This window comes from Pleurodeles waltl, chromosome 5, assembly GCF_031143425.1.
Source record: "Pleurodeles waltl isolate 20211129_DDA chromosome 5, aPleWal1.hap1.20221129, whole genome shotgun sequence".
NCBI classification, from domain to species: Eukaryota; Metazoa; Chordata; class Amphibia; order Caudata; family Salamandridae; genus Pleurodeles; species Pleurodeles waltl.
In genome coordinates this window covers 1,536,268,500-1,536,284,676 of record NC_090444.1, presented here as the reverse complement: position 1 = coordinate 1,536,284,676, position 16,177 = coordinate 1,536,268,500, and the positions used below count along the sequence as shown (strand labels likewise).

Here is a 16,177-nt window from a genome sequence, read left to right as displayed (position 1 = left end):
ATATCCATCACACCTGTAATGCATGCACCACCCCACCCCTCCAAGAGCCACCAGGACCACTACCCCACCCAGGCCACAATCACTACATCCTGTCCCCCTGCATGCCCACAAACCCACTAACAGGCCCACATCCCTTCCCCTGTGCACAGCCACCCACCCCAACAAGGAATAACAATGGCCTAAAGCACCCACAATACACCTCCATATCCAAAGCAAAATGCAATGCTAACCTCACAAAAGCACCCTGCATGGCCCCAATGTGTGAAAACCTGCACAAACCTGCCTAGTCCTGTGCACCCCATCTGATCATGCAATTGTAACACACATGTCCATTCCCCCCAACAGGCACCACCACCCATGCCACCCTGACGGACAGGACAAGGAGTGGCAGGGTCCCACAGGGAGACAGAGGCACCCCCCCAGGACACTGGGGATGGAACCCTGGACATTGACGATCACCCTGGCCCCTCACACAGTCCTGGACTGTCATCTTCCAACAGCCCCACCCAGGACACCACTGACACCCCTACCACCCAGCCAACAACATCAGCCCAGGGCAACCGTCCCCACACCTGTGTATCCAGGCCACAGACTGGTGGAACACATGGACAGATGCCACAGTCAACCCCTACCCACAGGCAGGAAGACGATGGCCCCAGTACAAGTGGTACCACCAGACCTGTGCAGGGAACACAGGCACAGAGGGTTAGACCCAGTGGGACCATGTTGCCATGCTGCGACCATGTTGCCATATTGTACAACCACCAGTAGCCCACTCCCATCACTGTAATCTGCACAATTTAACCCCTGCACCAAATAAAACACCAGTTCACCTATTACAATGTCCACTGTTGTTAAGTTTAAACAAAGTGAAGTATGGATGCCACTGTATTATAACTCATTTATTATCATCTGAGTAGCAGGAAATGCACCACATGTTGAATCAGTTGGGTCCTAGAATTTACATCCTCCCCCTCCTCATTATCACCATCACTCTCATCCCCTCTCTGAGGAAGCTGGTCTGGATATACAGCACCCTCCTCCTGCAAGAGGGGGATAGAATTCCTCACATTGTTTCTCATTCAGCACTGCTGGCATGATTGTCGATGAAGCAAATGTTTAGTGTGTGTGACATTACAGCAACATGACTACAATGATATATCAGGACTGCTCAGGTGAGGTAATGTATATTGTTTCATGCCTATGGGTGTTTAGGGGACAATAGGGCCTGCATTGCACTGATGAGGGTTTTACAACTGCGTGGTTAAGGCCAACATGTCTGCCCCCTGTAAGCCAGAAGTGTTGTGGTGGAAGTGACCTCATAACGCTTGCGGTTGACGTAATAGTGTAAGGCGGTGTTTACCGCCGTGCGCACATTCATTGGTTAACATGGTTGTCAATGGGCATTCTTAGCGTATCATGATCTCCGTCGGTGGTGACTGTGCACACCGCTGCTGTGCGTATGCAAACTCGTCACCCCAACTTCACTTGACTCCCTGATCTCGTGCATGCAGTGACTCCACTGAGTGTACTGCTGTGTCCTGCCTCTGGTCATGGAAATGTCACATGTTGCCTGGGAAAGGGCCCTGGCCTTCACCAACTAGGAATTGGAGAAGCTCGTGGATGGGGTCCTGCCCCTGTAAGCCAAGCCCTACAGTCGGCCAGAGGTACAGGTGAGTAGGAGGATTGGGGGCATGGATGTGTGTAATGGTGGTTGATGGCTGCAAACATGTGCGCACGTGTCACACTGTATAGTCCAGAGTTCCTGACATGCTGCATGTGTGTGTGCTGTTAGGCTGTTTGAAATGTCCATCCCAGAGTGGACGTATAGCCAGCTGTATATTATTGCCCATTGTCTAACCTCAGTGTCACTTTTTCTGTGTGTCCCTTATAGGTAAGTGCCCACCAGAAGAGGGGACTTTGGCATGCCATCACCAAGGAGGTGTGGACCCTAAGGGTCTACAACCAGCAGGGCACCCACTGCAGGAAGAGGTGGGAGGACCTGCGGCACTGGGCAAGGAAGATCTGTGAGGCCCAGTTGGGGAAGTCCTCCCAACGAGGCAGGGGTGACCGTCGGGCACTGATGCAACGCATCCTGGCGGTGGCGTACCCGTACCTGGATGGGTGCTTGAAGGTTGCACCCCAGTCACAAGGGGGTGAGTACATGTACCATATTTTGGCTCCTTCCTGGATGTGTGTGTGTGTGCGTTTGTATTTATGCTCTCTAGTGGCAGGGACTCTGACTGATGTCCATCTACATAATGGCCCCCGTGGGGAGTAGGGGTCTAAAAGTCAAGTCTGCAGTACGTCAGGTCCTTAAGTTCTGTGGGGAATGGCTGTAGAACAGGGTTCTGGCCACTAGTCAGGAGCATAGCCATGTGTATAGTGGTAGGTGCTGCCTGGTGGAATATTTTCAGAGTGGGTGTATGTGTGAACCACTGATGTACCTCCATTCAGCTATTTAAAAGTGTCTCTCCTGTTTTGTCTCCCCATGCCTGTTCTCTTGTGTTGTCTGTGTACATCAGCATCATCTGGCGAGGGAGCTGAGGCACCGGTGAGTGGGGAGGCAGCAGCCCATGGATCTTTGGAGGCAGAGTCGTCTGAGGCCAAGGGGACCAGTGGGCTGGAGGGCGAGGGGAGTACCACGGGGGAGGGAATTACCACTGGAGGTAGTGACTCCAATACCTCCTCTGATGGGAGCTCCTTGGTGGTGGCGGACCCTAGTGGGCCCACCCCTACTGTGTCATCTTCCGCTGCCCCATACCATCACCGCCCTCCCAGTTGCTCCACACCGAGTTGCCCGTGCCCGCGCTCACCCAGAAGGGTGGGCGTCTCCTTTGCCCCAAGCACCTCATCCCCTGCCCCAGTCAGCCCTGCTGCCCTCACGGAGGAGACTGTTGACCTCCTGAGAACCATCTGTGTAGGGCAGACAACCAACGTCAATGCCATCCAGGGGCTAGCATCAGAGGTGCAGCAGACCAATGCCTATCTGGAAGGCTTTCACAGTGTGGTGTCTGGCCTACAGAGATCTTTTCAGGCTCTGGCCGCCTCTTTGACGGCAGCCACTGTCCCTGGTCATTCCGTACCCCCTTCAACCACCTCTATCTGTTCCAGCACCCCACTCCCTTCACACGTCCAAAGCACACATTCTGACATGCAGGCACACACCTCAACACACAAGAAGCACACTTCAAAACACAAGCACCACACCTCCCACCACAAGCATACACACAGCCAACATACACATGCACCCACACCAACATCCACTTCCCCCAGTGTGTCCACCACTTCCGCCTCCCTGTCTGTCCCCTGTACATGCACACCCACAGGCATTGCACCCTCATTCCATGTTGCTGACCCTATTCCTGTAGTCACCACAATAGCACACATTCATTCATGCACCCCAGACACCACACCTGCACTCACCACAACAACTTTAGTTGACACATGCAGCACACTCACCAGACTTGCAGACACCCAGACAACATCCATTTTCACTGGCAGCCTGTCTTGTCCCACTGTTTCCACCCCCTCTCCTCCAAAGACACTCAGACGCACCAAAACACCCACCCATCACACATCCACCACACCTCAGCATACTGTCCAGTCACCTGTACCCATGTCACGTGCACCTACACCTGTCACAACCACTCCCTCTACCTCTACTCCCATGCCTTCCTCCAGGTCCACCCCAAGTGCACCTAAGAAACTTTTCCTATCCCGTGTTGACCTATTAGAACCCAATGGCCCACCCCGTCTCGTCCCTAGATGTGCTCACCTCCTTGCAATGTGCACTCCTCCCACTTCTCAGCCCGCCCCGTCCGCCCTTCCCATTCCCGTGCTACCTCCCCTGTGAGGAAGAGGCCACGTGCTGACCCAGGAACATCTGCTGCATCCCAGGACAAGTACGCTCCACCAGCTGCTGTCACAACACCTAAGCCCCCTCCACCTTCCTAACAGAAATCTATGCCCCCCCCCAGTCATAAGTCCCCACCTCCACCACTCCCTACCCCTGTTCCCTGAGGTGCCTGGATGCCCCATTGTTGCCCCTATAAGATGGAGTACCGATGCACTTGTGGGAGTCAAGTTGTGGCCTTTGTGGCCCTTCGGACTTCTTTACCTATGGACTGGCCATTGGCCTTATGTGCACTTCTGTTGCTCAGTGAGCAGAATAAAGGTTAATGTGTGGCCTGTGTTGTTTAAGGCACACTCTGGATCCGTGGTCTCTCGTTTCATTGTTTGAGGGTGTTGGGCACATGTATGTACTTTGGGCAGGTTGGATTTGCCTTGTGTCGGGTAAGTACCTCTTGCTGGGGGGTGTATGGCTTGTGCTGCTGTGAAGGGTTGTGGGAGCGTTGCAGGGTGGGTGGATTGGGGGGGTATGTAACTGTGCCCTTTCTTCCCTTGTTTAGTAGGTTGCGGTACATACCGTTGTCGTCTTCGTCGGTGGTCTCAGTCATGGAGGTATATGGCAAGGAGCAGGGCTGGCATGATCTGCAACTCTTTATCCATGTCTGCTTTGGCGTGTTGTGTGAGCCTCCGGTGAGTGTTTCCTTATATTTGGTTTGTTTCCACCTGGCTTTGTGTGGTGGTGATTCCCGCCCCGGAACTTACGGCGGTCTAGTGCTTCATTATTTGATGGGCGGGTAGGGCCTTTCCATCGGCATGTGGGCGGGCTCTGCCGTCGTTGTCGCCATTCCTCTGCTGGCAGTGAGTGGTTTTCAGGATGCCTGTGGTTCAGTTGGTTCATTATTTGACGGTTTGGACCACACGTCTGATTGGCGGTTGTTACCGCGATCGCTGGCGGTGCGGTGTTCACCACCATGTTCATAATGAGGGCCTGTACTTTAAAGTGAATGTTTTCATAGAAGACTAGGGGGGTCATTCCAACCTCGGCGGTCTTTTCGCAAGACCGCCGAGGTACCGCCGTGCTGAAGACCGCCAGTGGTGGCGGTCTTCCGTTCGGCGTATTATGACCGTTGGCAGCCCGCCGTCCTTGTTCCGACGGAGAGCCGCCAACAGCCATACTGGAGGGAGGTGGGGAAGTGGAGGTTGCTCCACCTCCACCGCCACGCCAACAGAACACCGCCCAGCGAATCTCATCCTGTGCTTCACCGTGACGGTGTTCTGTTGGCGGTGTGGTGTCGGCGGAGCTGCCCCCATGGCTCCTGTCCCCTCCCGGAGGATCGTCGGACCAGGTAAGTCGATCGTCCGTGAAGGGAGGTGGGTGGGGGGGCGTTGTGTGTTGTGTGCGTGCATGGGGGTGTGCGTGTGTGTCTGTAGAAGGGGTGTGTGAGTGCGTGTATGTCTGTGGGTATGTCTGTATGGATGTGTGCGTGTATGTTTGAATGTGGGTGTGCGTGTATGACTGTGTAGGCATGTATGTCGGCGTGTGTGCGTGTAAGTATGTAGGTGGTGCCTGCGTGCGTGTCGTGTGTGAGTGAGTGATGTGATGTTGGGGGTCGGGGTGGGGAGGGGGGCCCTGGCACCTTTGGGGGGTGGCAGGGGTGGTGGGGGGTGTAAGGGAGGGGGTCAGGTGGGGGTGGGGGGTGGGGTACACCACTATCAGTGCCAGGGAAGGAATTCCCTGGCACTGATAGTGCTTACCGCCATGGTTTTCATGGCGGTTCAGACCGCTGGAAAACCGCGGCGGTAAGCCGGGTCAAAATACCGCCGCGGTATAGTGACGGACGCCGGGCTGGAGACCCAGGTCTCCAGCCCGGCGGGCGGAACGGAGAACCGGCGGATGACCATGCATAATAAGCTGGGGTAAGACCACCGGCCTGTTTGCGGTCTTACCGCCGCTTTAACACCGTCCGCCAGAGTTGTAATGACCCCCTATAGGTTAGAGTGAATATTTTCAAAAGTCTAGTGTAAAGGAATTAATTTGTTCCAATTTATACAATTATATAGGAATGTCTATGAGATACAAAGTAAGATATCAAAACTGAAGTAAGTTGTGTTTATGAGAGGGAGATGTGCTATATATATGTTGACACTATAATTAGAAACATATTGGGTAATGCTGAAACTCTATTGTGGAACTCAGGCTCGGCTGATTTCCATTAAGAATGTTAGTATTCGAAGGGGATTTGACCGGTGCTGGTGTTGAGTGGATGGCTGAGATGTCTTCAGATATATAAATTATTAATATTAATAAATACTGATTTAGCATTCCTCTTCAAGCTGTATTCGTTGTGGACAATTTTAACAGTTGCTTTTTAGGTATAGGTTTTCAGAAAGTGGGCATTTTTTGCTTAACCATTCTGTGCCTCTGCCTGCTTGTGTATTCCATGTCTAGGTCAGACTGACAGTTGGGCTGTTGTGAATTCCCTCCAGACAGTGACATAAAGTGAGCAGCGGTGTAGCCTGCATATCTTGATGAGTCTCCTGGGCTAGAGTGGGGAGGGAGGAGATGACACTTATACCTAAAAGGGCTGTGCCTGTCTTCTCACAATGCAGTCTCCAACCCCTTGGTATTTTCTGTGGCCACGTCTGGGCAAGCAGGATTTTGTCAACCACAGAGACTTTCCTTTGAAGTTTGCCTACTTCAAAGAGTGAAAAGGGTATAAGTAGTGGACTCAAAACCCCAGACTTTTAGAACACTTCTAGTATCAAGAGGAACCTCTGCCAAGGAGAAGAACTGAAGAGCTAAAGGAGGAGTACTGCCCCTTTGCTGTATGTGCTTTGTTGGGTTGGCCTGCAGTTTCTGCTTCTCGCTTAGAGAGGGAAAAAGACTGAACTTTGCAGTGTATCCTGCTTGTGAAGTTTCTCCAGGGGCTTGGACGGAGCTTGCCCCCTGTTCTAAAGTCTCAGGGCCATCAAAGTCTTCCTCTGTCAGAACCTGGACTTTCTTTCTGAGACTCCTACCTTGCAAAGTGGTGCCTAATCCAGTCCCTGGGCCCTTGAATGGAGAATCTGGTGAAAAAACAAGAAAATACAAGTGCACCGACTTCGGACAATGCCCGGACTGACACTGCTGCCATATTCTACGATGCAGCCTGCAAATGAAGGCGTGATCTCCACTGGAGTGCAATGACCCCGACCAACATTGCATGCCTCGTGCCGCAGCAGCCTTGCTGAAGCCAACAACTTTGTGAGTCCTGAAGTGCTGTGTCACTGATGTTCATGACATCCGACTCCGCAGTGGCACCTGCAGCCTCATGGAGTGACTGCGACCCCATGAGGTTGCCCCATCGTGTCTTGACCACTGGACATCAACCCCACCGGAAGTGTAAGGACCGACGCTTCACACCGATGTCACCTCATCTCCACAGCTCTGCAGCAAGGACCCAACACCTCACACTGACACCTTTGCTCCTTTGCTCCACAGCACCGGAACTGACGCCGAACCGGATTCAGCGGCACCTCGATCCCCGACTACTTGCACTGGCTTGTTTCCTCATTTTCATAAGGTACTGTACCTGGGGTCTGTGAGACTCCGTGACCGGTGTCATTGGCATCGGATTGATGGAAACTACTCCTTCAAGATGCCGTGATCACAGCAAATTAAAGTATTTGTGTTTTTAAGCGCTATATTCAAGTTTAATCTTCGAAAATGTATAACTTTGTTTGTGTATGTTGGATTTTTGTAATTTTGGCCTTTTTTGATTTTGATAAATTTTTGCTATTTTCCTCAACTGGTGTTTTGTCCATTTTGTAGTGTTTTCACTGTGTTACTGTGTGTGTTGGTACAAATACTTTACACTATCGCCCTTACCCTGACTAGAATGAGGGTCCCTGCTTGGACAGAGTGCAAACTGACTGTCAGCCAGAGACCCAATTTTTAACAATACTCAGAGTTAGACTGGAAACCAAACACAAATTGCAACATGAGGGTGGAGAATGAACTTTTCCCTCTACAGTGGCATTTCACAAGTTTCTTCGAAAGTATATTTTAGAAAAAAAAATATTCTAAATAGTGTATCTTGCTATATACTGTGTGTCAAATCTTTTGAATAAATGTGTTCCTATTTACATGTGATGCTAAAGGAGCACTTCTGAAACATTAGACTACAGGATGTGCCTCAGTACACAGTGAAATATTTATCCAAAACGTGTTTGTGTCTTTAAATAATTTGTTTAGGAGATACACAGTAGGCACTTAAAAATGTCATGGAAAAGAAAGTGCAGTACCTGTCTTTGTGATCTGTGCTTGTGAGGTGCAGAGGCAGGACGGACAAGCGGCTGTGTATTCTATAAAGAGATCAAAAAAGGACTGAGGGCTGCACATTTAATGTGTGGGGAACCACCTCAGGCATTTATGGAGAAAGCGGTCGGGGGAAAGGTAAACTTAGAGCTAAGTTTATCAGATGCGGGCCAGACACGGTATGCGGGTGAGGCGCAGTGGATCATAGAGCTGTAATTTGAGGTTCAGGGAGCTGGGAGCAGGGAGCAGGCAGTCATGCCGCTCTTCACGTACGGTGCTAGAAACAGGCAGACACAGGAACTGAGCGCTTGAGGTGCCGTTAAAGAGCAGGGAGAGGGAGCTCTGTATTTGAGGTGCAGGGGAAGAGTGTCACAAAGCTATGTGAGGTGCAGGAGGTAAACTGACACTGTATGTATGGGGTGCATTGAGGGGGCGCATATGACGCTGCACATAAGGGGCAGGCACTCATGACGCATGGTACGTGAGGTGGAAGGGGACATGATGCTGTACATGTAAGATGCAGGGAAAAACTTGCATGACAATGTGATTTGCAGGCACCCCGACTTTACATATGAGGTGCAAGTAGCAGGCATATATGACCTGTGCATGTGAGGTACAAAGACAAGTAGAGATGATGCTATTCGTGTGAGATACAGGAAACAAATAGATGACAGTGATGTGAGGTACACGGGAAAACAATCATAAGGCAGCATGTGAGGTGCAGGGAGCAGGCACGTACAAGGCTCTTCTTCATTTGAGGTACACGGAAACAAAATGTATAACCTGTTATTCAGTAAGTGTTACTCTCCAAGTTGTTGTGCTTAATCGCACATTCAACTCAACGTGGAAGAAGCCCACACTTCCAGCTTCAAGGAGCTCAGAAAAACACAGAAAGAACTCATCTGAATAGGAGCAATTATGATTGTAAACAGAATCGGGAATAGATGCCCCAGGGCTTTTTCATTGCATCAGAAACTAAGCGTTTTTTTTACAGGCACAGAGACATAAACAAACTGATCTGGCCTGAATTGTAATGCTGTTGTTTTTTTTTTTTTAAAGTGTGTTTACATGTTGTGTCCTCGATGTAGAGGTGATCTTATCTCTGTTCGCGGTGTGTTACCTCCTGTACCTATTGTGGAGGACGTCTAATTTTTTTATGGTTTTCCTGCTGTATACATCCCATTTTCACTCAGTGTACTCTGCTGTTCGTTTATTAGTACTGCAGCAGTGCATTTTGTATCCTACATGGTACCATTCTCCATCCTCCATTACTGCTTTTCAGATAACCTTTTCAAGTATTGGGTTATACGACTGCTGGTTATAACACAGTCTGGGACTGCCTTAAAACAAGAGTGATAATGTTTCCAAAGTCTACAAGCAGCAGAACTAGTTTGGAATGGTTCTCCTATCAAATGTCCTTTCCAGGCTGCTCTACAGACACTGCCTTTGTGTAGTGAGGCCCCTTATAGCAGGTTAGTCTGCAACTTGCATCACCAACATCAAAGGCACAAACAGGTGAGTGGTTTGGCACTGGCTGACATCAGCCCAACTAAAAATGTGATCAAGGAACACAAAAGGCTGGGCCTCCCCTTAGACTCCGTAGCACCTTGCCCAACAGAAACAGGTGTTCCACCCTTTACCCCTACCATCTACCAAAATGTAGTGCTTTAGGAAGTGTAATCGGCAGCCTCTCCTATCATTGTTTTCATTGAATTTCAGTGTCTGGTACTCGGCCCATCATCCACAGGGCTGCAGACAATACTGTTCCACTGTCTGAGGAAGGTGCACTCACTCTCCATCTTGTGCCATTTCAAACCAGAGGCATCCAAAATGGATACAGCTTTGCTTTACAATAAATAGGATGTGCTAAACGAGTAGACATCCATTCTAGCATTACCAGAATCTTCTTTCCGCCCAGCCATTATTTTAAGCCTCCAACTCATGAGCTGACCAGTTGACCTTTCTGAAGTGGTGGTTGAGTGGTAGCCTAACATCACACAGACTGTTCGCCCGACTCTAATGCATACAAAGTATAACATTATCTTTACTTGCAAATAATGTTGTTCCTGTCAAGAGTCTTGCATCCTCAATTCGCCGGATGGCCTTTTTACTCATTAAATCCAGCATAAGCAGCTGATCATTTAATTTTACGTGATTTTTTTAATTGTTACTTCTCCCTTTTCCTTCAGTTGCCCCTTTCCCATCCTATTCATTTGTTTTCTCTCTCTCTGGGCACCCTCTTCTCCAGGTCACTTACATCGCTTTTAATGTATTTCTGCAATTTCCTCATTACTCATTTCCAAGATCACAACCCCTCCTATTTTAAAAGTCATACTCCTGCAGCCTAACAACACCTGTGGCCTGATTACGCCCTTGGCGGAGGGGATTATGTTGTCCCAAATGTGACGGATATCCCGTCCGCCGTATTACAAGTTCCATTACAGCTTGTGGCATTTGTAATACGGCCCCTAATCTCCTCAGGCTCACCTATTAACTCCACCAAACATCTGCACTATCCCTTACAATAAAAACTCCTAACTCCTATTAATTTACTCTTCCACAGGGAAATGTGGAGTGAATGCATGGAGTGGTTTGCTTGAACACAAAATAGTAATCCGAAAATCCAACAGTAAAATAACCTTGGGCTCTCCAGCAGGTGCTGCCTGGTGTAGCAAATTCAGTTGCAATATATAACAATTAAAATATATGCTGTTACTGAATCCTATGAGAAGAGAAATAGTTCAAAACGGACTAAGTTTATGATGTCCATTACTATTAGAGAGACAGTTATGAGTGCTTAAAGATATGGGAAGCCCAGGGAAAATCCTCAATTCCCAAGTGGTCAGTCAGGCCTTGGCCGCAGCGTCACTCTCACAGCACAGTTTGAACACACTGGCGGGCTCTGCCTACGTCACCGCACTGCCACTGACTGTGAAATACCATTGAGTATATCAAAGATAGTTTTCAATTTGTGCATTCGGATGCACGCCATGTAGTGTTAACTATGTCATTTGCTGATTTATAGGTAGGCGCCCACACTAATTGCACCCAATGCGGATGTGAAGGGGAAGTAAATAACGAGCTGGGAGATGGAAGTGATATTTTACTTGTCACAACCGTCATACTGATGTTGCACGGTACTAACTTACAAATAAATTACATTTATAACATAAAAGCCACTCACTGTTTAGATGATTTCCAGAACAGGACATGAAGTGCAGGAAGAAGGATTGCCAGATAATCTTAATATCGGCTCTCTTCATGTTGGGCAAGCGGGTCATTTAGTTAATTATTCACAATTAACAGCTGCAAAAGCTGTAAATGTGCCTTTTAGGAGAGAGGCTCGTGGCTGCTCATGTAAAAGGCATTTATGCAACTGTAAAGCTACTTTTATGATTAAAATAGACAGCATGCAATTAACATGTTTGCATATTCTAAGACAGGCTGCTGTATGTACTCTACCAGTGCAGGCTAGATGGTGGAAGCAGTATTCTTATAAAATATATATTTTTTTTAATTTAGCAGCTGAAAAACATCAACCAACTGGGCATTTAACAATAATCCATGAATTATTTCTCTGATTTATCGTGTGCTCGCTGTAATCGAATGTGGGAAGGCATGCACGGCTACGAAGAACTTTAAAATGTTTTTTTTCTCAATGTGCTAGGTGCCTCAAGATGAATGGGGAGGGTATCCTGCTGGCAATAAGGATGAGGAGATCCCGTGCAGGAGAATGCGGAGCGGGAGTTATATCAAAGCCATGGGAGACGAGGAAAGCGGAGATTCTGACACTAGCCCCAAAACATCACCAAAGGCGTCCGCCCGACCTGAGCCTCTGCTTAAGTCCTTGGTGCCCAGGCCTGTGGGAGAACTCCAAAAGTAAGATCTTCGATGTTTTGCTCAAAGTGTTGATCCAGGCAAGCCCTGGAATGCATTGTTTCCTGCTATGGTTTTTTTCAATAATGTATATAGTAATAATGAAATATTGGTACAGTCTTTGTCTTTCACCAAAATCACAGACTGCACAAGTACATTAATTCAAGTGCTAAAAGCCTTCGAAGTGTTCAAACACTCAGCATCGATCGATTTGTTACGGGTCTACAAAGTGTTTTTTTACAAACCTGAAAAACGAAACATTCTAGGTTTCTTTCTGCGATTTAAACACTGTTCAGTGTTTCTAGGACACACAAAATCCTCAAGAATACCTTGGAGAAGTCACATTTCCAATGTTTTCTAACCTCACTAAAAGTAGCCGGCACAGTGCTGGAGGTTTGGACACTTCACAGGAGGAAGCATTCAGGATACTTTCTTTAGCGTGTGCAACATTTAGTTTCATTTTTCCTCCATCTGGAAATAATTTGAGGGTATCGTCCCTATTACACCTGGAGTGTTTCATACGTTTCTCCTTGGAAATAAAAACGTAGTCCTACCTTTTAGGAGTAGATTCACAATTAATTCCAAGGTTGAAAAATGTTTCTAAATATCCACAAAATCTGTGGTTGTTGGTTTTGCAGGCATGTCCACTGCTTGATACACCTTTAACCTCCCCGCTTTATGTCTCTTCCCATGAACCGATAACTAATGAAAATCTTCCAAACTCACAGCTCTTGCTCAACCATATGTACACATTGTCACTGGAAAATCCACACACCATGGCTCAGGATTTAGGATTTCCAATTGCAAATTCAACTTTGTGAGAGGCAAACAATATCTGAGCCCTTGTCAGAGGCATGCTTGCTTTTAATCACAAACAAAAGGAGTCCATGATTACAGTTTACCCCCAAGTTGATATGTGAGTGGAAACATTTTGGTGACTGGACATATTTAATGTCCACATGAGTTGTTGAAGTTAGATAGAGAGTTTTATAGATGACTCAGTGATTAATTTGAGCCAGTGCTTTCCGGTGCTGAGCATTGGCACCTTGTTGTCAACACTGGCAGTTATGACAGCCCACCACATGATGGCACTGTTTGTCTAATTTTGTGATGAGCACATTAGTTCTTTAATAATTCAATATACATTAAAACTGACAAATACCTGCCACCCAAAGCTATAATAATTAATGTATTTTGAAAGTCTGAATTGTCAGGTTAGAATTTGTGTTGGTACTTTCATTAGCAACACTCATAGGGACAATGGGTGGGCTAGGCTGCAATGGCCTCCTGACAAGGGCACTCACACTTATTTTTGTACCTATTACGCACTGAGCTGACTAGATTGCCTTATGTGAAGGCAGGTTTAATACCAGTAATTAAGCTGTTTCCCCCACTGCCACACAGCACTATGTGTTTCTTACACTTCTGTCAATCTTGGCTTTATTTGCATGTATGTTTCACAAACAGTGTTAATATAGGACACGGTCCTATGCTCAGCAGAAAAGGAGAGTTTTACTGTGTCAAAAGAGACAGGCATGAGACAAAGATTTTGTCATTCACTGTATCAAGAGGAAAAAGGAACCCATGCCAATCTCTGACACGCTAAGATACTAAGCTACATCAAATGTTTTATCTTACATCTGAGTCACCCTTTTGGAAGTATAACAGGAAAGTGGGGTAATGGATTGGCATGAGAATGTTTTGTACCGCATGAAGTAAAAATCAAAATTTGAAATACTTACTGCATATCCAGCTCAGCCCATGCAGACCACGTGTAGTTTTCTTCAAAGAACCGTCTGTGGTCAGTCAGAAATTTTCACTTGCTGCTCAGCTATATTACACTAGTTGCACCAGGTTGCTCCTTCTGTGGAAATAAAAGGATTAGGGTCCTGGAAACTTTGAAATTTCCTGTAGCTGCTTGAAGTGTATGGGCTGTGTCTCAATTTGCAAGACATTTATAACTAGAAAATTGAAGAATCAGTTGAAGCATGCACATTTAGAATTAGGAGTGCACAGAAACCTCATAGGAAGGGGCATGTTTCTTTTTTTTTTACAGACCGCAGCTTCTATTGATCATAGATTTCTGGACAGACCTCCTAGTGTCATGGCAGAATCCAGTGGGTACAGCACCAAAGATGACACTGAGGGGCAGAGTCATCCTAAGATTCGGAGTGCCCTTAGGACATTTTCGAGGCACTTTTTTTGGTTAATATCAGATCACACTATGACATGTAGGCAAAATCTAATACATTCAAGATTGGCCCGATATGCTCCATACCGTTTGTGGTCTGATTTGAATACTAATATCACTGTTTAATTACTGGGCCTGAATGTTTGAGTCTCAACATCATCAATACTGCCTATAAGTACCGTAGCATAGAAAGGAAAACGGTATTAAATTGTTTATGGTAAAGTGTGCTTTTCAAGATTCTCAGTTGAGGCCTGTTAGAAATGGGGGCTTTGGTTGACAGTCAGGTTACCCCTTGTTCAATCAAGGACCCTCACTCTAGTCAGGGTAAAAGAGAATCACCCTCAGTTAACCCCTGCTTACCCCTTTTGTAGCTTGTCAGAGCAGTAGGCTTAACTTCAGAATGCTAGGCGTAAAGTATTTGTACCAACACACACAGTAAATTAATGAAAACACTACAAAATTACACAACACAGGTTTAGAAAAATAGGAAATATTTATCTAAACAAACAAGAGAAAACAACAAAAAATCCACAATACACAAGTCAGGTTATCAATTAAAAAGCAAAAAGAATCTTTATATAGTTTAAAACACACACTAACACTGTTGGCGTGAAAATTTACCTTGGGTGCGTCAAAAATAACCCCGCACGGGCGAGTGTGCATCAAAAAGGGCTTGCGATGCGTCGGATCCACTCATGAGTGGGGCCTTGCGTCGTTTATTCTTTCGTCGGGTCGGGCGCGTCATTCCTTCTCTCCGCAGGAGAGCGATGTGTCGATCCGGTCAGCACTCTCGGGTCTGGGCAGGCCTTGCATCGTTTTTCCATCCCAGCAGTGCTTGCGTCAGAAATCCAGCCGCACGATGATCCGAAAACCACACAGCGCGGGTTGCGATCTCCCAGCCTCCGTCAGCGATACTGCGAGTCGTTTCTCCTGCTCCGTGCATCGATTCTTCGGTCGTGTTTCCGGCGAGCGTCAATTTTCAGCCACGGAGACAGTGGCATGTCGTTTCTTCAGCCGCAGATCAGAAGTGTTGGAAAATGGGTTATTGATAAGGGCAGGTAGGTACCTACACTTAGCAATAGGCCACCAACCTCCACTTAGGTCCAGTTAGGTCTCAGTAAATTAAACCCAGCTCAACCCTTGGTAGCTTGGCAACGAGCGTCAAGGCTTAACTTAGGAGACAGAGTGTAAAGCATTCAAATATCACAAAACAGTAATTAAATAAAACACAGGAAACAGTTTACAAATCCAAAACCAATTTATAAAAATAGATTATATTTTTATCTTTAAAATGACACCAAAACGAATAAAATCGGATAAGGGGAACCGGAGATATGAATTTTTAAAGAATTATTATTTTTTTAGTGCCTAGAAACAAAAAGCGCCAATCGGGTCATCTGGTTGCACCTCGACCGGGGCAAAGTCAAAGTTTCAGGCCAACCGCGATGGAGCCCTGCTCGGCTACAGGCCGCGGAAGGCCTCGGTTAAAATGTTACCTTCACACTTAGTCTTTTTTTCGAAGATTTTTTTCAGCGGGACGAACCTGCCAGTCCAATCCGACCTCCTGGAGGCCTTCTCCGGATGCGCGATGCTGGAATCCTCGGTGGAGATTTTTACCTTCGGACTTAGTCGTTTTTTCGAGGTGAAAATCCTTCGACCAGGGTAAACCTGGATCTTGATCCGACGTCCATGGAGCCCTTCTCGGATACGATGGCTGGGAGGTCCCGGTCAACTTTTTACCTTCGGACTTAGGGCCATATTTATACTTTTTGACGCAAAACTGCGCTAATGCAGTTTTGCGCCAAAAAAATTAGCGCCGGCTAACGCCATTCTGAAGCGCCATGCGGGCGCCGTATTTATTCAATGACGTTTGCCGGCGTTAGCCGCCGGCGCTGTCTGGTGTGCGTTGAAAAAAACGACGTACACCAGGCAGCGCCGGCGTAGGGGGAAAATGGCGTATG

General features: G+C 47.3%; 1 protein-coding gene across 2 annotated transcripts in view; it reads left to right on the top strand.

Moving 5' to 3' along the window:
* The window catches only part of DLGAP2 (DLG associated protein 2), a 3,577,612-nt gene that overhangs the window by 2,973,018 nt on the left and 588,417 nt on the right, over positions 1-16,177 (top strand). For both annotated transcript variants that reach the window (XM_069235822.1, XM_069235823.1), the window contains one exon: positions 11,817-12,028. In XM_069235822.1, coding sequence (XP_069091923.1) covers positions 11,817-12,028 — 212 coding nt within the window. The remainder of the gene's footprint in view (positions 1-11,816; positions 12,029-16,177) is intronic.